Genomic DNA, 24,478 nt, shown 5'->3' with positions numbered 1-24,478 from the left:
TTATAACGTTAAGATTAAGGAGAAGATATTACGAAACTATATAAAACTTGACGAGAGAGTTCAAAAAATTTTGTACATTATATAGTTTAATTAACACTTGATAAACACAATAATTACAAATTGCTATTTTATCCGCCGCTTCACTGTTTATTATTTATTGACAACATCATATGCGCAACATTACAACATATTCACCATATAAAACATTAAAATTTTATTATAATTGATTATATTGACTAAATTATCTGACACGTTCGTTTCATTCGTTTGTAACTCTTATTATTGAAAATGTATAACTACCGTCAGGTCAATTATTAGAATTGTAAAAATATTTTGAGTACTCTTAATCTTTGATTTTACAAAATTTTATATGAATAAATTATTGTCAATGAATAATGGTTTTATACAATTAAAAATGTTTTTATCTTTTTATTTATAATTAGAATTATTAATTTCTGATTACGTGAAAAATCACGTTACTAGGTACTTAAATATTTATTAAACTACTATTAGTGCTAAAATAAGGTTTAAATATTTACATTGCGTGGCGGTTTATTTCCAGCCCAAAATTTAGCGCGATAAGAATTAGAAGTAAGACGGCAAACGGCAGTTGCTGTAACGCGACGTGTGACGCAAGTTGTTTCTTAGAGTGGAGAGTACGACCGTGGCATTCGAGTCGTTATCAGTGATAGAAAAAGTAAATAAAAAAAAAAGTTGACAGGTAACCTCATCCGACATTCGTAAATTTGACGAATTTGATAAGCAAAAATTGTTATTGATTAGTCCAATGTTATCTTTATAATGTAAATTAAAATTTAGTTAGTTGTAAATTAGACACTTAATATTAAAGAAATATATTGTAAATTAAAAGTTTTCGTTTGTGATGACATATAAATAATTAATTGTTTGTTTTGTGTACTAAGGTAATTTTTTTTTTATTATATTTTTAGAACGATAACTTAAAAGATGATCCGTAGCTGGTTTTCCGCATTAAGAAATATTTTACTATGTAAACAGATTTTATTTAATGGTACCTAAATTTAATTAAAAGAACAAAAATCTTTTCAAGGAAAATCCTTATCACTCGTGACTTCTACTTCAATTTGCATAATAGTGATTGGCTCGAAATAATTATCTTAGAAATTGAAGTACCATTTCAAAAATTTCACTTATATTATAACTCATCATTTATATTTTTTCACGAAGTTTTGCTTGAGATAATTTAATACTTTACGAAAAATATATTTAGAATTTTACAAAATAAAATAATAACAAATAATATTAAATTAACTTTTAGATAACAATAGATAAATAAAAGATTCTATAACTTAGTGCACAAGCAGTTCTATAACTTAGTGTACAAGAAATCTATCTAATTTTTGTTTGAATGTGTTTAAAATTTGTTATTGTAGTTTTTTTTTTATACAGATTGAAAAACATTTTTAAATGATAGATTTAAATTTGGAATAGTGAATTTCAGTAAAAATACCTGTAGTTATAATATTATTATATTGTTATAGAATGGGTAACACCAGCAAGAAGCTGGCTGCAAAATGTACTCTCTTGACTAAGGACGAACAGAAGTATGTCGCGGCCACCTTCCGAGCAGCCAGTAAGAACTCCGAGAGGATCCGTGAGGAGGATCTCATCGTGAGTGGCAAAGTAGACGCAGTGTCATTAGAAGTGTGTTCATTTTTATTTCATTTTTTTTTTCTTATTGGGTTGTTTTAGTGACTATATTAAGTTATTTAATTACAACATACTGTATAACTCATAGAAATTTTATTCCAGATATATTAAACAAAACTTCTGTGATTGTAGATATCATTGTTATAAATATTAATCAACTTTTCAATTCCATATAATTAATGTTGATTTCAAAATTAAAAGTAATTATTTACTTAAGTATCACACGTCAAAATTATTTTTAATAAAAATATATAAAAATAATTATTCAGGTATTCAAATATCACAAAACATGAAAATTAATTAATAAAAAAAATTACTTCACACAATTAATTTGTTTTCATGAGTAATTTTTACTAAAATATTTTTAAAATATATAAGTTGCCGATGCCTTAATAAATATAATTTTAATATTAGAAGTAAGAAAATTTTGTATTCAGCATATTTATATGATAACATGGTTCCTTTTTGTTATAATTAGTATCATTGGACCTTTTAAAAATTTCAAACGGCATCCAGTAATTAAAGAAAACAAAAAAAAAGTAAATTTATTGTAATTCGTTTTTTCAGCAGTTACATAGTGACTGCTGAGTGCTAGTATATATTTAAACTAATATATGTCACTAATGCAAACCCATACATATTATATCCAAGTATCTTAATTATCATATCAACATATAGATATATAATTTGATACTTGAATGTAATGTTTTTTATATATTGTTTCTTTGTGTTTAAATTAACTATGATTTCTTTTAAAAGATGATTTTTATAACACTTTGTTTGTTTATTTTCATTATTTCATTGATTTCGTTATCACATGCTTTAATATGTTTTTGTGTTTTAATTTTGTTCAATTTAACACAAGGAACTTGTGATTAATATTATTTTGTTACCTATATGTATTGTTAGTTTAACTCGTGAGGTTTGTGGTTGATGACAGTTTTTCTTTTTTTTTTTTTAAATATTGAAGTATATTTGTTTTTTAGTTCTGTCAAGTTTTCGAACGAATGAAGCGACCTTTTTAATGTCAGATGTAATGTGTTCAGAATGATTTCGAAATTTGAAATTTTTGGCGCGGTTTTAGTTACAAGCATAGATAATAAAAACAGTAGTGTTATTTTGTAAGAATAAACTTGAACCGAATATTTAATGGATACACGCACGCATACAGCGTATAACCGTGAAATTTTTTAAATAATTCTCGCACAACCAATCTGTGGAACCTGAACCGATACAACTTAAGAACCTTCAAAGAAAGAGTGTTAAAGTAAAGGCCGGCAACGCACCAACAATACCCCTGGTGTTGCAGATGTCTATGGGCGATGGTAATAATTTTCCATCAGGTGAGCCTCCTGCTCGTATGCCACCTATCCCATAAAATAAGAGATACAAAGCGAGTTCTTACAGAATATAACAGCAGGCAAGTTTGCCTGAAGATTATCATGTGAATTAATTTTTCATTGAATATTTATTATACAGATATTATATACCCTCAGGACTGTTACCTAATTGATTCGTTTAACTTCTTAAACGGGTATTATACTCGATACTATTATAAAGGCGAAAGTTTGTATGTATGGATGTATGGATGTTTGTTACTCTTTCACGTAAAAACTACTGAATGGATTTGAATGAAACTTTACCACAATATAGCTTATACATCAGAATAACACATAGGCTACAATTTTTGAGGTTTCTAATGTGAGGTCGTAAAAAAAACACATTTTTTGCGCTTACATTGCAAACGCTGACTGAATCCTACAAGATAGATCAAAACGATGTACTACAGTATTGTACAACTTAAAAAGATCTACAAAAAAGTCCGTGATGGTACATGTTTATCTCTTAGGAATAACCCACAATAACCATTTTTTATCCTTTACTTTGTACGAGAAATAATGACTTATTTACGAAGCGATTTTAAGCGATTACTAGACTAGACGGGACGAACCTGAAGTCCACGCGAACGAAGTCGCGGGCAAAAGCTAGTACTCGATAAATCCGTGTAGCTACTCTTGTATTTAGTCGAATAATTTAATGAATGTCTTTCAGCCAATCAAATGTCGAATATGGTGATAAAAACTATTTTTATAATGCTTTGTTTATAACCGGTGTTAAGTTGGAAATTGTTACGTTAGTTTCAGCACTTGTCTGTTGATGCTGTTATGTCCAAAAGCCTTTGAATTTTCAAATGGGCTATGTAATTGTAAGAAATAATAAATATTCCTTAAATTAGACCAATGCGCCATCGATTTTGGCGAGTTAAGATATGTCTCTTTTAACTGTAGTTACACTGGCCCACTTATCCTTGCCAAACACAACAATACTAGGTTACTTATCAAATGCTTGTCAAGTAAAGATGGTCAAGTAGGTATTGAAAATTTTGGAGGGGTGATTGGCATATTACTTGTATTCGAGCGCGTTGTGCTATAGTCACTGCTGTAAGTTTTCCTGGTTACTTGTTTCTTACATCTAGATTTGTATTAACAAATGTGTATTGCGCATTGCACACATTGTCGCCGCTAAATCTGGCTCTCAATGATCTTCGCGATTAGTTTCCGAGAAACTCTATTTTAGTTACAAATCGTTAAATGCGTTTATATATTTATACTATGTATACCGGAAGGTATTTTACAATATTAACTTTACACTTCATTATACAAAAAGTAAAATATACGTAATGGTATATAAGTAATAAGCAAACCTCAGACTTTTCTAATACACGGACTTTTGCCTGTGCTGCTAAGTTGCACAGACAAAATTCAAAAGAAGTCTGTGCCAAGTCTGTGTTATGTAGACCTACCATAAGATACAACAGGCGTCCTTATAATTAAAGCGACGATGCAAATAGTGTATAAGTTATATATTTTTCAAATGATCCCAAATCCGTTAAGCAGTTTTATGTCAGAGAGTGCTTTGTGAAACTCTGTCTGGGTTGGTTGTTATCAGATATTCAGCCGCACACATTCACAAGGGATTTATTAGTTCCCAAGGCATATTGGCGATATGAGAAATGGTTAATATACGGAGAAATATTCAATTCTCATGAGACGTTTCTAATACATTTCCATTGGTCTTCCGGTAGGCCAGTTGCTCGTCCAATATAATCATAATAAAATAGTAACAAAACCGGCTAGACACAGTCGCAGCCAAAAAAATGTCGGAAGGGATAATTTCAATTTATCATATTTATATAATTCTTTGTAGAATGTACTCAGGTCATTCCTACTGAGCAATCATGTGATTGCTTAATTTTTCTTATGTTCGTAACATAAATTTCTATTATTTTCAGACTCCCTTTTTGGTTTAGTGCTGTACCCTTTTCAACTACAAGCATTTACATAAATCTAACATCAATAATAGAATTTCCAAAATTGCTAAATCCCAAAAAAACTTATGGGACATTTGGGTTCACTCAATTGTTGCGTTCTTATTATTGCAATTGTTGCAATGAAAAAGAAACGCAATACGACCATTTTAATGAAAATGTAGCTGAAAACGATGTTGATAATTATCTTCAACAAAATCCCAAATAGATCAAGCGCCGGATAGCGGCTTTACGAGCATTTAAATACATTTTTATCGTCTTAGTATTAGTTTAAACGATTTAAATTAATTTTACAAGCAAGAGCGTCACTGCATAAGAGTTTATTTTTACTTTAAAAACGGAACTATTATCCACCTTACTATCTATTTTAATATTATGAATGTGGAAGTAACTCTGTCTGTCTGTCCTTCGCTCTTTCACGACCAAACTGTTGAACCGAATTTGATGAAATTTGGTATGAAGGAAACTTGAACTCCGAGAAAGGAAATTGGCTTTTTTGGCTGACACATGACAAGCAACACTCTGAAACGCAGGCGAAATTGCGGTTGACTACTAGTTCAATATATTCTATCTTTATCAATACGTTGTCTTCACTACCAACGGTATGGAAAGTAAACTGTTCAGTTTGGAGAAGAATCATTGCATTTGAATGGGATTATTTTATGATATATTTTTTATAATCTTCTCCTCAAAGGCAGAGGCCTTGGCCCAGCAGTGGGAAATTTACAGGCTGCTGTTGTTGTATAATAAAAATATATTAATATTATAAATGCGAAAGTATCTTTGTCTGTCTTTATGCTTTCATGTCTAAGCCTCTAAATTGCTGAAATTGATGAAATTTCATAACTTTTTCAGCCCTTAAAGTTGCTCATGACCATATTACCCATGTTGGGTAATTAAGTGTGGTACACAAGTTATCGAAGCATTTTCGTCACAATCTGAATTTCATGCGGACGAAGCCGCGAGTTTTGCTAGTTATTTATATTTGAAGCGCTTGGAGGCGATGGTTTAATTTCGAAGGCGTGCTTTCAGCTAAAAAGTCGTTAATTTCATAATAACATTTAGCACGTAAATGTTGTTTTATGGTCTTTTAACCGACTTCAAAAATAAAGAGGTTGTATATTTGTGTTACCTGTGAAATGTGTCATTTAGAAAATAGATTTGTCTTTATTTTTTCATCTTTTTTGGTTGACTTGGAACTCTATGATGTTTAAATTGTAAAGTGGAAAAAAAATATACGTTATCGTACAAAATAGGTCGCGAAAGATCTGTATGTACCCTTTGTCTTTATAATTCATCTTACGCTCGGCGGTTACAGAATAAAATATTTAAGATATGTGTTCGATGAAAATCTGCCAAACTGCTACTAATCCACCTTCGTTTTGTGAAATAAGATTCGACCTTAAGGTTTTGCCAATGAGACAATCGCCTCCAAACTGTTTCAAATAACTAAATTATGTTTTTTGTTATTGAAGGAAATCAATAGTTGTAAAAAAATACATTAAAAAAAATCTTGCTGAGTTTCCTTCGCTAGTTCTTCTCAGGTCCGAGGTATTAAATTCTGAAACGGTAGATAAACAATAAGTGATAAGCAAGTGTAACACTTCTGTATAGAATAAAGATTTATGACTTTGACTTTGGTCCAAATCGTCTCAAAAAGAGATTCCTTAGCCCAGCATTTACATGCTGTTACTTCACATTTACTTTTAGTCAATTTGCAAAGAGAAAAGCCATAAATTTCGTTATTAAAATGTCGGCCCTTAATTACACTAATAAAGCCTCAAAACAGTTTAATCAAGTTAAAAATTAAATTGGTCCGTCATAATCCTTGAATCGTTCGTTTTGATTTACTGCCGCTAAATCGACGCTGAGGTGTAAAACGGTGTTAAAATAGACGGTACTGGTATGCGGCTATTTTGTTTTAACAATAGCTCGCCGTTCAGGAAGCTAAGAGTCGAGGTGCGATTATTATTCACACGACGTGGTTATTATCAGAAATATTTGACATGACTATAAAACCCTGGAGTCATAGACATATTCACATAATTACGTAGGCTTTAGTTGATACAAGGAGCACATGATGGCACATGGAGGTATCTTTAGTCTTGTTAATGGTCTTAACAAGACTACCTGCTGCAAGGTACCAAGTAACTTCACTTGAGCTTTGATTTTTTAGGGGTAAAAATTTGGAACAAAATTTATTGGACGTATTTGTATGATTGAGGATCGCTTCTAATGGTTTGTGAAGATATAGTATTGAGAGTTCACAGCACGGGATTAGGAGACTCAAGACCTCAGCGAACCCCCTAAATAATTCAGCAAGTGCAATTCAATGCAAAGGCTAAGTTTATTCAGTAAAAATCAAGTGAATTACGGATCTTTATTTGAAAAATTACGTATAATTACTAATTTTTGTTTTAATGCTAGTCTGCCATGGTATATCTATAATGTTGTTACCTATGTAGCTCAATTATGAGCTATGAGCACAAAAAACGCGGTAAAAAATGTAAACCTGTGTAACTTATCGACGATAAGACCATAAAATTGTTTCAAAAACTAATCAAGATATAAAAAACCGCTTATATATGTCGATAGGATTTTTTTCTTATCAATATGCCATCAAAAGTGAAAATCGATCCGATGTCAGTTAGCGAAATTATTGTTAAACCAATACCAAAATACTGCCGGTATTGCTTCGATATTCTCCAATCCATTCCAAAGCTATGTTTTCGTGTAACAGGATTCTGTATCAACATATAGTTCCAAGGTTTCTATATTCTGACTAATCGCTTCATATTTAGGCGCCTATTTCGACTCTCATATAAATTAACCACAGATTATAAACAGTCCACGTTGCATTTGACGTCACAGCGGTCAGCACTTTGGAATTGAACAGAACAATCAAATACGATGATTGATTCGATCGTGTTCCCGTCAAAACCATACGTGACCCATTAGCCGATTGTTGAGCTGAATTATAACGGATATAGGAATTGTTAATGATTCGCCATTTGATTAATCTATGCGGAATGTGTGTTTGATTCCTGTGTGATTTACAGCTGCTTCAGGAATTTGTAATTCCATTTTTGAATTATAGATTTTGATTTTGATTGGTTAAATATCGACTCCGTTTTAATTGATCTTACTTAATGGAGTATCCTGATTGGTCCATTGATGCACCAATTTGTAACTAGTAAATATTTTTGAAAAATTAGATTTTTTTGGGTTTTTTGTTCAAAATAAATCGGAATAACATATTTATCTTATTTAGCTTGTTAATAAATACTGTTACACTTGTACTTGCCTAAAAATCAAACAGTATTAATTACATTGTGCACTGCAATAGGTTATTTTAATAAGAAATTTTAAGCAATATTTGTACAATCTTTGTTACATATACGAATATACGAAAAGATTGGTCTTCGTCACTACTAATTAAAGTGAATACGTCATGTTTAACTATGTATATATGTATCCATTGTAATGTATATTTCTTTATGAATAATATCCATTAACAATAGTTTCTGAAATAGTTGTCTTGTTAGATACATGTGGATATTATCTACATACATAGAAACGTATGTATGTAGTAATTAAATACTCCTTATGAGTTTAGTTTTACGTGCCGATTGACGCTATAGACTGTCAAGTATAAGTTGGCGTTCCTGTTGCAGCACCTGCTACACCCTTTGTTTTGCCACTTTTTTGTTTATTTTACCAATATCTACCTAGAAAATAGTTCTCTACGTCTCATTTTTAATAGATTTTGGGTAAGTTTTCTTAATAAAGGTAAATAAAACAAATAAGATATAAATGAACAAAAAAAATAGTAAATGTTTTTGCCACACGCCAACTTACACTTGACGCGTTATAAAAGCAGATTCAATTTACCCCATGTGACACTTAACGACCAGTAATCGTTTAAAAGAAAGAAAACCACCGAAGTAATAAAATAAACTAATCGGTAGATTGTTCGTGTAGACAAACTGCAGGTACACAATCTACGTATAAATCTAAATCACTAATGGAAGCATAAATTCATCGTTCGAACGTAAACAAATTTACCGAATCTTTGGGATCGGAAACATTGTTTATTTTCTTATCGAACAATGCCGGGAAAAATGTTGGACTATAATACAGCGAGCCTTGAAGCGAGCGATTATGATACGCGATTTGAATCGTTAAATATAAATCGATGGTCCCTTATTGGACGATTTTGTTGGACAAATATTGGCCAAGAATTGGTCATCAGATTCGTTATTGTACCCATATATATACCAAAACGTTTGGTACGTTTGTGCTGGGTAAGAGCCCTGTCCTTTTTGAAGGAAATTATGCCATACCCGTAGCTGTTAGCTACCTTATGCCGATTTTCATATTACATTATAATTGATTTACATATAAATTTCATCTGCGCTCAAGAATTTTGGTCGATTTGATTGAAAAAATCATTATGATTGCTCATCTATATAGTATAAAAAAATAACTGCAAAATTTCGTCTGTTTCGGCTGTGCGTTTGTGTGACAATCAGTTTTATTATTTTTTTATCTAGTAGAAGATACTTATGGAATACAAGGTTGTACATCGCTGAAATATTTTGATGCTCTTAAAACTATCGTGTAAGATTAAACCATTGTATCCCTAAATCTCCTCACAAATGAAAGTCATTAAAAAAGATTAAACCTTCAATTTTTGTAGTGATGTTTCAAGATCGATTGGATTATTTGGTTTTAATCTGAAAGCTCATTAATCGCTTATACTCAATTGGCTATCAATGGTCGGAATAAAGCTAAATTAGTTAATTTAAATTTGATTAGCTATTCTAAAATTGGATCAAGTGTGCCTGTTAATAATTTTGAGCGTCATTTATTCTTTGTTTTAGAGATAGCGAGGTTAAAATACATTGCAGGGTCGCTTCTTGAGCCCCTGCAAATTTAAACAGTTACTCCTCAAATTCATATTTCTCAACTAAAATTGATCTTAACAATAAATATGTTGTGTTGTTACAGCCAAGTGGCGTCCACTTGGCTGTAACAACACAACAACAACAACAGCCTATAAATTTCACACTGCCCAGTAGTTAAGACCTCCTCTTCCTTTTAAGGAGAAGATTTGGAAAAAGGAAGGTTCCAAGTTTTTCAATTCCAAATTTATAATAAATATGACACATGCAGGTTTCCTCACGATGCTTTCCTTCACCGCTGAGCACGAGATGAATTATAAACACAAATTAAGCACATGAATATTCAGTGGTGTCTGCCTGGGTTTGAACCCGCGGTCTTCGGTTAAGATGCACGCGTTTTGATCACTCAGCCATCTTGGCTCCTTGGCTGTTAGTTTATTTGATATTCTAAGTTTTTGATTTGAACAATATTCGTCAACTACAGTCAATCTTCATTACAATGATGTATTTGTGAAGCCTTTCACAAAAATGGTTACCATTTTCCTATGAGGACGTGTATTGCACAGGTCTTATTCCATATGTTATCTCAGGTTTCGTGGCCACAGACTGAAATGCAGATAATCCATTGTTATGGACTAAGATTGAAGAAAACCACGCCTTTGACGTAAATATTTGCGCGCGCGAGTTTCGACTTGGTTTTTTCTTGTTAATCAATTTTAAATTGGAATGCTTTTGATAAGTGAAATGCTTTTATATTTAAATTGATAAAATATTATCACCGGCTGTGGTTTAATGGTGAATTACGAGAAAAAAATCCATTTTATGATTGCATTTCAATTATGAGAAATGTGAAAAGTTTGTAGTCGAACGAATTTGGTATATCTATTTAAATTTTATAGGTGAATTACGCAAATTACTTTATGATATTTAAGGATCGAGATTTATGTCGTCATAGGTTTTTATTATTATAGTATCTGGTGTAATTATTCGTGAAAATTAATAGTATTAATATATTTTTGAAAGGTGATTTTTAGATATCCAAATATATGTATTTTTTTGTAATCTATAAACTGACAAACTTATAAAAAATCAAAATAAAAGAAAAGAAAAGACGTAGGAAAAAGTACACGTAGGTTTGACAGCTTTACTTGCTTTCCGAGGCACCCCAATCCTTATTAATATGTTCCAAAAACATATTGAAGTAGGTACTTATAAATAAACGGAAGTAACATACAAATGGTAATTTAATACTTTATATTAGCTATTATGAACCAATTAGGCTCCAACTCAAAGCAGGTTATTATAGTTATGGTGGTATATTGAAAGATAATCAAGGTTTACCCCATTAGCTAGGGCAGGTTCTAAATGGTTTCCTCAAGCTTTGGAAAAAGCTGTATTACTTTATTTTATGACGACAACCATACTCGCGGTACTCTGTTGCTATGAGGGTTCTGGAATATCTTGAACGAATTTTAAATATAAAACTAGTACGCCATCAAAACTGAACATAAACAATGAACTTTATGAAAACACGTTTGTAAATAATGTTTGACAGCTTGGCCTATATACCGAGATGTTTTTGACTGAAATATCCAAACATTATGAAAGTTTGACACAAATTTAGTACATTTTTCGGAAATACAATACTAATATTTTGTCTGTTAAGCGATTTTACGATGAAAACTGATTAAATGACCCAAAATTTTGGTCTGTCTGACTTACCTTAAGTCAACTAGCTTCGAGGTTTCCCACCTTATCCGGGTAATACCTCTTCGGCAGCCTCAGCTACCGTGGCCGTTGATTTTGGACATAGGGTCCGGTATACTTTGGCCCAGTAGTGTGTCATTTCTGTATGAATGTCGCATCCGGAGCTGAGTCTTGTCTGACGGCGAGCCTTAAAAAAATTCTACAGAAGTGCTTTATTCACTTTGATGAAACTCGCGACTAGACATCGAAGGTAACGTGTATACAATTTTTGAAACTGCAATAGACACCGGCTATTTTCTAATAATATCCATATAAAAGTAGTATAATGTATATGATAATCGCTGCGGGTTAGGACGTAGAAAACATTTTTATTAATAGAGAGAGAATATTTTAGAAGTGTCATGTTCTTTTTTTGAGTCCTTTTTTCTTTGCAGAAATTTTGGGGTCCACAAATAGATCCGAGGCTAGCGCAGTATCTCACAAACTTCTTATTCGGTTCCGGACAACAGAAGACAGCTACCGTTGAGTTCAATCGATTCGCTGAACTATATGTTTACAATGTTCGTGGTAAGTGTAATATCGGTCTGGGTAGGTACTGCTCTCTCATCACACATTCTACCGACAAACAGCCATATTTAGTACATATTTGATCTGATTTAATGGGTCGAGTGAGCCAGTGTAACAGCAGGCATAATTTACATAACATCTATATTAATACTAAAATGTGAAAGGAACTTTGTCTGTCTGACTGTCGCTCTTTCACGACCAAACCGCTCAACCGAATTTGATGAATTATGGTATGAAGCAAACTTCTACTCCAAGAAAGGACATAGGCTACTTTTTTGCCTGACACACGACAAACAATACCCTAAGAGGTGAGCGAAGCCGCGAGCGACTACTAGTTGTAGAACAACTCTGTGGTATCTAATGTCTGGCATTCATCTTTACCACCAGAGAAAACTCCACATATTTGTTGGTGAAGTATAATACAGTTTCTTCAAATTAAAGCATTCGAAAAAACCTACCCCTTAAAAAAGAGGGTGATACATTTTTGTTCCCAGATGTGGGCTATTTTTTATGGTAAAGGTTAGCGGACGAGCATATACGCCACCTGGTGGTAAGTGGTCACTATCACCCATAGACAATGACGCTGTAAGAAATATTAACTATTCCTTACATCGTCAATGCGCCACCAACCTTGGGAACTAAGATGTTATGTCCCTTGTGCCTGTAGCTACACTGGCTATTAAAGTTTGTCTATGGTGACGTGGCTGTGGTCTAAATAAATAAAAAGTATCAAAGCAACCCACTTCCCTCTAACAGATGCCTTTGTTCGAGAATAAATCATATCTAGTCTGTCTTGGATGACTGCGTACGGTTATTCGACATTGACGACCTTTTTTAATTACGCTAGCAAATTAGAAATACTACCCAATGTCATGTTATGTCATATTTTATGTATGCATTCTTAATTTGTTACTATATCTTTGTCAAAATGTTTACAGGTACAGTCGAGGAAAGAATGATGGTCACATACAACTGTCTCGGCATGGACTACAACGAGGATGTCGAACTGCCCTTCCAGCTTTTAAAAGAGGTTAGTTTGTATTTAATAATTAATTGTTTACATATTTAACTAAATCTCCCGCAAAACTTCTTTTCTATTCAAAAGATTTTTTAGGAATTTTGAAACTATTGATAAAGGAACCTTGTTGACTTCCAGGCAGGATGTATTATATATATATGAGATTGTATTTTTGTCCTTACGTTTATAAATGTTGAAAAAGAGTTCTACTGTCTAGCTGGTTCTTCTCGATAGAACCGGTGGTAGCTTTAAATTTAAAATCTGTAATGTGACGATTCAAAAGTGGTTCTATGAACTTGAATAAAGAATATTTCGATTTGATTTGATGCGTTGATATTTGATCACTATGTAGTACCTCCTATGGAGTTGTTTCACAAATTATAATGTCAGCCATGATAGGGACTGATCAGGAGTATGACCAGGGTCGTCTCTAACATTTTAGAGGTCCTGGGCATGTTAGGATAATGAGGCTCCTATTGGATTTTCGACAAGGACTAATTTGTTAGAATAGATATAGTAGATAAACAAGATTATAGATTTTATTAACAATCACATTTTTTTATATTTAATTATTTGATCTGAGTAGGCCCCTATCGATCGCGGAGCCCTAGGCACTTGCCCAAAGTGCCCAATGGGAAAGAGGGCTTTGAGTATGACCATCATGTCCTGATAAACGAATCTCCCTCTCCACAGTACTGTGAAAGCATCGTGTCGACGTATATAAAGATAGTGAAATCGTCGTCATCGAAACGAGCGAGGACATGGATAGAGAAGGGGTTCAGGGCGACGGCGTCGCACGTGCAGGCCCTGGGTGAAGCAGTCGCGGCGTCCGTCGGCGGTGATACGGAATCGCCCCAACATTGCACGGCGCAACAGCTTTCGAAATGGTAAGGTTGGGTTAGGTTAGGTTAGGTGAGATTATGTTTTTTAATTCTCATTTTAAGAACTGAGTCAATAAGATTGAATATGTAGTTCTCGTAAGGCTACTTTATATAATACAACAAAATAAATGACCTTAGTGGTCGAGTCGTGAACACCGGTTTTCATGGGTACGCCATTCCGAGGTCCCGGGTTCTGCTTACATGAGCTAGTATGGTAGCAGGGAGTGATCTTTTATCAGATAAGAGCTGTTTTGTAGTTAACGATATTGTGTCATTTCTAATATTAAATCCATTAGATGCTTGGATCAATATAAACATAACATTAGAACCTTATAAATCCACGTGAACAATCCCTGTTAATCTATATTATATAATATTATAAAAGTCAAAGTAATTCTGTATGTCTGTCTGTGTATCGCTCTTTCACGGTCAAACCGCTGAGCCGAATTTGATGAAATTTGGTATGAAGCAAATTTGAACTCCGATAAACGACATAGCTACTAGTACTTTATAATTCCAGGCTTCAGTCAAATATTCTGCTGAAACAAGTGGCTGAGTTGGTATACGTGAACTTGTACGGGATCAACAAGAGGGCAGGCGACGAGAGCCCCACCCCCCTCCCGCCGGCCGCGCCCTCCTTACTGCCCGGACCTGACGGTACGTATATTAACTACAATAATAATATTTTTCTCAAATATACTGGATGGATAAAGATCAAGTCAGTACTGTGGTGCTCCAATAGGCACAAGGGATATAATATCCCAAAGTTGGTAGCCAGAGCCGGATATACAGGTCTGGAGGCCCCCGGGCCACAAAGCAGTGGGGGCCCTAGACAAACTGAAGCGTGAACAACCTAATAATTATATTATCATGAATTAATTACTTTTTTTATTTCAATCAGTAAGCTATGATTTATTTATTTGTATTGGTAACTTTTAAAATATTAAACAATAACATTATTATAATGTTGTCTTAAATTTTCGCGATTATTACACATTTAAATAAAACTAATTATAACGGATGAATCGCGTATATTATCGTGGTCACGGGTAGACAATGTCTACCCGTGACCACGAACACTGCAAAGTGCTCGAAACGTCGGGATGTTTAAAAATAATTAATATACGCGATTCATCCGTTATAATTAGTTTTATTTAAACATTATTATAATTTGCCTATATCTCGATATTTGTTAACTTGCTGAAAACTGTGGCCCCCACTAATGTGGAGGCCCCAGGGCGGTTGCCCTCCCCTAAATACGGCCCTGTTGGTAGCGTATTGGCGATGTAAGGTTAATATTTCTCACAGCGCCGTTCCATATGGGCTGTGGTGACCACTTACTATTAGTCGGCCCATTTGCTAATTCGCATAGCTATAACATAAAAAAAATGCCATTAGAGTAAATAGTCTTTGTTCATTATTACGACGTTTTTATCGTTGTTGTAATGTAATCTATTATTTTAATCTGTAGTTATTAAAAAAAGACAATGTACTCTGGAACGGCTGCACCGATTTTGATACGACTTTTTCTGGTAGATAATTGATGTAATAAGGAGTGACTTATGCTACTTTAATTTTAGAATTTAAAACGTGCTCGAAGGCGCGGGCGCAACTAGTAATACGCAATACAATCATAACTTTAAATTTAAATATACAGGGTTATTGGTAACTCGACGTATATCCGTTAGGAGGTGATAGGTGTGACTATTTGCAATAATTTTAATGCATGATCCAAAAGTGAACCATTTTTTAGTTATCACGTTTTTTAGTTTTTTTTTCCAAAATTTGTCAAAAATGCAACTTTTCGTTTCAATTAAAAACTATTTTTTTTCTTGTTTTATAAAACGATTAAGCACTGGATATTTGTCAATATTTAAATAATTATTATCGGTCCAAATTTAAAAATGCGAGACGGAAAATGAATTTAATTCAATATTTTTTTGATTATATTCCCCAAAAATTCCTCAATAACTAAAATAAATCTTTATGAAACTTGGCCTGCGGATTATTTTAAAAACATAACCTTTTTCTTCGTTTTCCAAAAATGTATAAAAAGAAGGAAATTATTTCAGATCAATCGAAATAAATCGTACATGAACGAATTCGTACTATAGGTCGCTCTTTAGCTCTATAAAATTCTAACAAAATTAACTAAAAATAAAAACAAATGAAAAAAAAACTTACTTACTTACTAAACTAACATACTTATTACATAAAATTTATAAACAGATACAGGTCATAACTGGCTTTGTATGCCCCCCCCCAGGGTTGGACCCAATGCCGGACTACCCGGCGTTCATCGACCTGTCGCACATCGTGTGGATCAACGCGCACTTGCCACAGCAGTTCCAGCACAAGTGGCGTTTCCTGTTCTCCACGCACATACACGGCGAATCCTTCTCCACTATGACCGGTATTTATTTATTTGTAATCAACAGATTTATATTTATTTATTTGTAACAAACATGAGTCGAGATGGCCCAGTGGTTAGAACGCGTGCATCTTAACCGATGATTGCGGGTTCAAATCCAGGCAAGCACCGCTGTTTCATGTGCTTAATTTGTCTTTATAATTCATCTCGTGCTCAGCGGTGAAGGAAAACATCGTGAGGAAACCTGCATGTGACAAATTTCATAGAAATTCTGCCACATGTGAATTCCACCAACCCGCATTGGAACAGCGTGGTGGAATATGTTCCAAACCTTCTCCTCAAAGGGAGAGGAGGCCTTTAGCCCAGCAGTGGGAATTTACAGGCTGTTACTGTCAATCAACAGCGTATACAGATTATATTTGTACAGTTTTTTAAATTTCATGAAGACTATGACCACAAAGGTTACAATATATAGTGTTTAATATAATATATTTAACAAAGTGGATAGCAAAATAAAGTGGGTCTAAAGAAAGTTGTTGACGTTTGTGACAAGAGAATATTCACAAGTGTATGGGTATTTGTATGTGTGTTTGTGCGTGCGTGTGTGTGTGTTTGTGTGTGTGAGTGTGTGTGTGTATGTGTGTGTGTATGTGTGTGTGTGTGATATTAATTATCATTACATAGTATAAAACAAAGTCGCTTACCGCTGTCTGTCCCTATGTATGCTTAGATCTTTCATATTACGAGAGCTAGAGACTCTCTTCGGGATGTTTTTGACAAAATAGGAATACTGTTGTGTCACAGTATATTTACAACAATATTACGTATATTCACAGTAACATTGATCACTTTGATAAAATCAGTGATAATCATTGTATGTGCACTAGGAGTAAGGATAAGCTGAGCAAAGTCAATAAATCTTTCTTGGGGTAAGGTATCCATTTCTATAATAAAATTCCACAGACATTTTAACTTTGCCGTTCCGTAAATTCAAATCGTTTATAAAAAAGTTTGGTGAAAAAGGCATATTATTCGATACAAGATTCTATAGATGATAAAAAAGCGTCGAGTTAATACCTGTTGACTTCCAGGCAGAATACATTAATTTAAATAATTGTATTTAACTCACTTGACTTTGTATTTTTTAAATGTTAAAAAAGAGTAACTACTGAATTTCTTGCCGGTTCTTCTCGGTAGAATCTACTTTCCGAAACGGTGATAGCTTCACTTAATTGTAAAATGACGATTTCGCAACAGATTTTGATGCGGTTTTTTAAGAGAAAGATTGATTAAATATTTGTTACAACGATAGTTTAAATGTTTATGGATGGTGGTAACCACTTACCATTTGCATATCATATGATAGGAAATGATAAATAAATAGAAATTATTGTTTTTTCAGGTCGTATCATAGAGCAAGGGCCATCCATAATAATAATCGAAGATTCCAGCGGTTACATATTCGGAGGCTTCGCCCCTGCACCCTGGGCCTTCGGTCCCAACTTCACCGGCACGGACGAGTCGTTCCTGTTCACCTGTGCACCCAAAATGAGGATCTACCCGGCGACTAATTATAATGATCATTACCAATACATGAATCATCATACGAAGACCTTACCTAATGGCTTGGTGAGTTACGTTACGTTAACAGCCTGTAAATTTCCCACTGCTGGGCTAAGGCCACCTTGAGAAGGTGTGGAACTTATTCCAGCACGCTGTTCCAATGTTGGTGGATGGAATACACATGTGTCAGAATTTAGATGAAATTAGATAAATGCAGGTTTCCTCACGATGTTTTCCTTCACCGCCTATGTCCTCGCGAAAATTTTCGTGATTTTAACACAAACAAGGACTATCATGTATATGTTTTTCCGTCAAGATAAAAGTATGGTACGACACAACTTAGATGTCGCATCGGCAAAATTCGTAAAACCGATCACATCCGATTTGAGTACGCTATCCCAAATTATCAATATTTATTTCTTATGCGAATATGATCTTTACGCAAACGCTATAACTTGTAATATCATATGACCTAATATATTCGTCAATTTGACACGTCGATTTACATGCACTTGCTTTTTTTGGGTTGAACTGACGCAAGAATGTGTAGCGACGAATAGTGTCGAATGGCGCGATAGGGAGCTATTACTATTGGTTGTGTAAATCGGCAAATCAAATCAAATCAAAATATACTTTATTCAAGTGGGCTTTTACAAGTACTGTTATTAAAGTAAGGCAGTAATCGGTTTTATTGCATTTACCGATGCTACATCTAAGTTGTGTCGTACTATAACTATATACGTATTTAAGGCAAATAATATAATATAAAAACTATTAGTTATATCTGGGCTATTTAATGGTACCTTAACCCATGGACACAAGAATTACTAGACCATTTGTACATTTCTATTTACGTTATGTATCTGTGGTTTTGGGTATTTCTAGTCGAGATACTTCACACTAGTCGAGATACTTCACTACAATTATATACAATAAACTTAATAGGTATTGCCTATTGGTGAACGATCTCTATTCCGACTCTTCAGTAAGTTTGATGGTATCGTCCTCAGCTGATGGGCGGGCAGTTCCACTTCGGCGGCATCTGGGTGAATGCGGAGCCGTTCGGCGAGGGCTCGTCCGCGGAGTCGTGCTCCACCTACCGCGGCTACCGCAGGCTCAGCAAGGAGCCCTCCTTCCGCATCCGCAGCCTCGAGGTCTGGGGCGTCGGCGACAAGCCCGTCATCGACAAGGACGAGGTGAACACGCACACACACGCAAACACACGCAGCTTGCGTATACACACGTACCTTACGCACACACACGCACACGCAGCTTGCGTACACACACGCAGCTTGCGTACACACACGCAGTTTGCGTACGCACACGCAGCTTGCGTATACACACGTACCTTACGCACACACACGCACCTTACGCACACACGCACCTTACGCACACACACGCAGCTTGCGTATACACACGCACCTTACGCACACACACGCACCTTACGCACACACACGCAGCTTGCGTACACACACGCAGCTTGCGTATACACACGCACCTTACGCACACACACGCACCTTACGCACACACACGCAGCTTGCGTACACACACGCAGCTTGCGTATACACACGCACCTTACGCACACACACGCAGCTTGCGTACACACACGCAGCTTGCGTATACACACGCACCTTACGCACACACACGCAGCTTGCGTACACACACGCAGCTTGCGTACACACACGCAGTTTGCGTACGCACACGCAGCTTGCGTATACACACGTACCTTACGCACACACACGCACCTTACGCACACACGCACCTTACGCACACACACGCAGCTTGCGTATACACACGCACCTTACGCACACACACGCACCTTACGCACACACACGCAGCTTGCGTATACACACGTACCTTACGCACACACGCAGCTTGCGTACACACACGCAGCTTGCGTACACACACGCAGTTTGCGTACGCACACGCAGCTTGCGTATACACACGTACCTTACGCACACACACGCACCTTACGCACACACGCACCTTACGCACACACACGCAGCTTGCGTATACACACGCACCTTACGCACACACACGCACCTTACGCACACACACGCAGCTTGCGTATACACACGTACCTTACGCACACACGCAGCTTGCGTACACACACGCACTTTACGCACACACACACAGCTTACGCACACACACACGCGGTTTGCGTACACATACGCAGCTTGCGCACACACACGCAGCTTGCGTACACACACGCAGCTTGCGCGCACACACGCAGCTTATCTTTATATTTCACGCACATATGCTCATATTTTTCTTTATTCCCTTAATACAATATTAAAGAACATCTTATTATTATTATTAATAAGCGTAAAGCTGACTTGCCGCAAGCTACTCTTTAATTCCATATTTAAACACAATTCTAATTTTGTCGCTTACCCCTTTTCTCCTTATCCTAATCATCCCCCCTTTTCCCTCCCAGGAAACGGAAGCTATAACGGATTGCAACAGTGTGCTCACCGCTTACAAATCTGAGCTAAACTTCCTCAAGTTGGTCGGGAAAACTCAAATTATCGACGACTTGCCGGAACTAGAGACCGCCACGTAGCTTATGGTGCCCTGGTACTTGTGAAGTCACTTGTGATATTCGCTTAGCTTTTCTATGTGCTTTTATGTGCTTCTGTGCTGAAATGTGCCCAAGATGATCACGAAATGTGTTATTTCTTTAGAGTGTATTATAGTTGATATTAATATCAAGAATTTTAGATTAGGAAAGTAAGATAATAAAGTGTCACCCCTTTCATAGCCTGTAAATTACACCGGTACACTTACCGTTCTAACTGGTGGATGAACTGGTGAACACGATCGGTGGACATAATGTGTGTGAGTTAGTTTGTTTACACATTTTCAGCCACCGCTTCTTTCAAATTCTAGAATTTGATTGACCCTAGATTTCTTTATTAATCATTCATTTCCTGTTTAAAGGGTTGAAGATATTTTGGACAACAAAACAGATGTATTACCTTGAATGTTACCTACATCAAATATTAATTTTGACACCGTTGAAATTGGTTTTCATGGGTACGTCACTCGGTCGGTCCCGGGTTCGATTCTGGGCCGAGTCGATGTAGACGATCTTCATTAGTTTTCAATGTTACATTGGTATCAGAGTAATTTACGTGATGTTGTCCAATATTAAGTATAATTATTAAGTTTTTAATGATAAGTCGTTGGTGTAAATTTTACAATGAATAATAAAATGAATGTGTTGTGTGTGTGCAGGACGAGCGCGACTTGAGTGTACTGGACACGAACCCGGAGGCCAAGGCCATCCTCGACATGGCGGGCCGTACGCGCCACAGCGACGGCATCCGCGAGCCGCCGCCGCTCTAATGGGCCCCCCACCCCCCTCAGGTACACGGAGGCCCCTCGGCCCACTGTCTTAACCCTTGGTTGCCGGTTCAAACCCTTTTTTTTTACGCTGGATAAACGCTTCGACCCCCACCCCCATCAGGTACGCGGAGCCGACTCGGCCCAGTGTCTTAACCCATGGTTGCCGGTTCAAACCCTTTTTTTTATGCTGGAAAAACGCTCTACGCGCTTCCCCCACGTGATGGAAAGTGGGGGGGGGGTGGTAGTCCCCGGTTTCCTGGACGCCTAGTGCGCTCAAGTCCACCGGGATTACCCACTAAAAAGCCAGCGGTATCCTCTCCGTCTTTCGGTGGACGCCACGGGATCGCTTACGCGTGCTACCGTGACTTGCCGATTCAAACCCACGCAAGCACTACTATATATATATGTGCTTAATTTGTGTTTATAATTCATCTCGTGCTCGGCGGTGAAGGTAAACATCGTGAGGATACCTGCATGTGTCTATTTTCACAGAAATTCTGCCACATATGTATTCCACCAACCATACCATTGGTGTTCCAATGTGGTGGAATATGTTCCAATCCTTCTCCTCAAAGGGAAAGACGCCTTAGGCCAGCAATGGGACATTGACAGACTGTTTTTGTTGTTGTTGAGGTATACTAGTGTAATAGGCTATTTGACTGGTTTTTAAAATCCATTTTATATTATTTAATAGAGGTTAAGGAACCAGTAAAAGTTTTTTTTATTTCTAGTACATATTTGCCGAAAAATATCGTATTAAAAATTACATATTTAAATAACGCGCGAAAACGCTACATAGACAATATGGCGCTGCAATGGGGTCGGTGACGTCACTTTGCTGTATTTTGATCTGTGGTACATATAGTAGAAAAGCAAGGTTTACAAGAAAGTGACTTCATCATAGGCCCGGCCAATCAGGAGCGTTTTGTTTCACGCGACAAACGTTTGAAAAAATGCATTTTTATTTATTGATTTTTGAATAAATTAAATATTATTTTAAAGTTTCGTTAGTAAATAACAATTTTTAAACTCATAATATACACTGATTACAATAATTCACAATTTATTTTTCGCATTGTCAAATAGCCTATTACAAGAAATCATCAATTAATGAATAGGATATTCATAATTTGATTGCTTCTATGAAGTGGTGCTTGCCTGAGTTTGAATCCACTATCATCGGTTAAGATGCACGCATTCTGCGCCATCTGGGCTCGTCCAATATAAATTGATCAAATATAATACAAAATTGCATAATAATTTTGTCTGTATGTTTCTTTACAGCTGTTACAGAGAAAGTGAAGATGCTACCGCCCCCCACGAGGCACTATTCGCAATATTTTCTTGAAAGTGACTAGTCATTCGATATTGGAATTGGAAAGATAAGATTTGCACCCACAATGTAAGATCTCATCAATAATGTCCAGCTGCTGAGAGATACGTTCTCCACAGTTTTTTTCGAATAGATGTTATGAAGAGGTGAATTTTCGATGTTGCTTTTGATTTAATTAATGTTATTGTATTAGGTAGGTTGACTGGTAAATGGTGGTCTGATGGTAAGTCCCCACTGCCCATAGATATTGCCTCTATAAATTTTACCTGTAAAATAATAACTGGCGTTGCGCTTTGGACCATCGACATTAAAGTATTACTGATTGGTACCAACCCTGGCAACACAAAGCCAAATAAATAGCCAAATAACCTACGTGGTCGTGGTGAGTACACCAGTTGTCAAGGGTACGCCACTCCGAGGTCCCGAGTTCGATTCCCGGTCGGTGTAGGAAAAGTTGATTAATTTATATGTTGTCTTGGGTCTGGGTGTTTGTGGTGCCGTCGTTACTTCTGATTTTCCATAACACAAGTGCTTTAGCTACTTACATTGGGATCAGGGTAATGTATGTGATGTTGTCTACTAAAATATATTTGATACAGTTGCGTTTTTTTTTTAATCCATATCGCACTGATTATGCTCGTGCAGTATCTCTAGTCTAGACAGATGTCAGCACTCTCAGCGGTCGGACTTTACTTGTGTTTTTTTTACTCTGTAACATCAGTGTTGCCACTATAGTGTTATAAATAAAATTTAATTTATATAAAAAAGTAGAAAATGTTCGTTTTAAATAATTTTGTATTAAATTTTGTAATTTATTTATTTAAATTAAAATCGTGTTGTTTTACGTTAGCGTTTAAATTATTTTTTAAATATGTAAATTAAATGGTGTGGATGTATAGTACTGTCGTATAAAGAAAAACGTGTCTTGTATGTGTAGGCAATTGAATATCTTCTAGTATGTTTATTTAATGAATCATTTATGTATTTAAACCAATCGCTTAAGAGTTACGAGCACGTATTAAAGTCAATACAAGTTACAATAATAATAAGTCTTTACGTAAACTATTCAACCATTTTAGGCAAGCGTTTCGTCAAGACATAAGTAGATTGGCCTGGTTCTAAGATCACTTAAGCTCATATATTGGTAGTACAATATACGCAAATGTATGGCCAATACGCCAGCGCCATCTTCGAACGAAAATGTTTGACGCTTATGCCTCTTTGATACTGGCTCCTTCAAACAGACCACAAGTAAAAAACATTGATTTACTATTGAACTGATTTGTGTTACAATAACACTGCTTTGCTTTAAAATATTATAGGGTTAATTAATTAAATATTTCTGTCTTCTTCTTACAAATGTCAAATCAATAATGACAGAAAGAGAGGTATCAGTATTGAAGTCCGCTAAACATTATTTATAACTAAGGCTGTTTTTAATTTTTAATACAAACTAAAATGTACTTAAATTACCAGAGAATAGGGTATGTTTTTACAAGATATTTAATTGACTTCATATTTTCAATGGCTGTAATAGTTATCTATCCATTTCACACAGCCAATGTCCAATGAACAACACGCCAATTGCAAACATTGGCCCAACACTGGCCAACGTGTGCAAGATGCGGTATTTCTTTATACGACAGTCTAATATTTATATAGCTTTTGCTGTCCTTCGAATACTATAGTCATATAACATTTATATCCTAATATACTAAAGAAAATTAAGTGCCAAGGGATTTTATCCCTTATTTATTATAAGAATTGAA

At 35.5% G+C, this 24,478-nt stretch overlaps 1 protein-coding gene across 1 annotated transcript; it reads left to right on the top strand.

Moving 5' to 3' along the window:
• The first annotated feature begins 566 nt into the window (after positions 1-566).
• LOC124540126 (MTOR-associated protein MEAK7) lies at positions 567-23,558 on the top strand. The gene is made up of 11 exons (XM_047117564.1): positions 567-721; positions 1,521-1,650; positions 12,063-12,195; positions 13,134-13,225; positions 13,907-14,100; positions 14,615-14,751; positions 16,361-16,507; positions 17,868-18,094; positions 19,039-19,224; positions 21,266-21,397; positions 22,661-23,558. The coding sequence occupies exons 2-10, from the start codon at positions 1,522-1,524 to the stop codon at positions 21,374-21,376; spliced, it is 1,356 nt and encodes a 451-aa protein (XP_046973520.1). The 5' UTR covers positions 567-721; position 1,521; the 3' UTR covers positions 21,377-21,397; positions 22,661-23,558.
• Positions 23,559-24,478: the final 920 nt, after the last annotated feature.

The sequence above is a fragment of the Vanessa cardui genome, chromosome 24 (genome assembly GCF_905220365.1).
Source record: "Vanessa cardui chromosome 24, ilVanCard2.1, whole genome shotgun sequence".
NCBI classification, from domain to species: domain Eukaryota; kingdom Metazoa; phylum Arthropoda; class Insecta; order Lepidoptera; family Nymphalidae; genus Vanessa; species Vanessa cardui.
The sequence above is the reverse complement of the archived record's forward strand: the minus strand, read 5'-3'. Positions and strand labels throughout refer to the sequence as shown.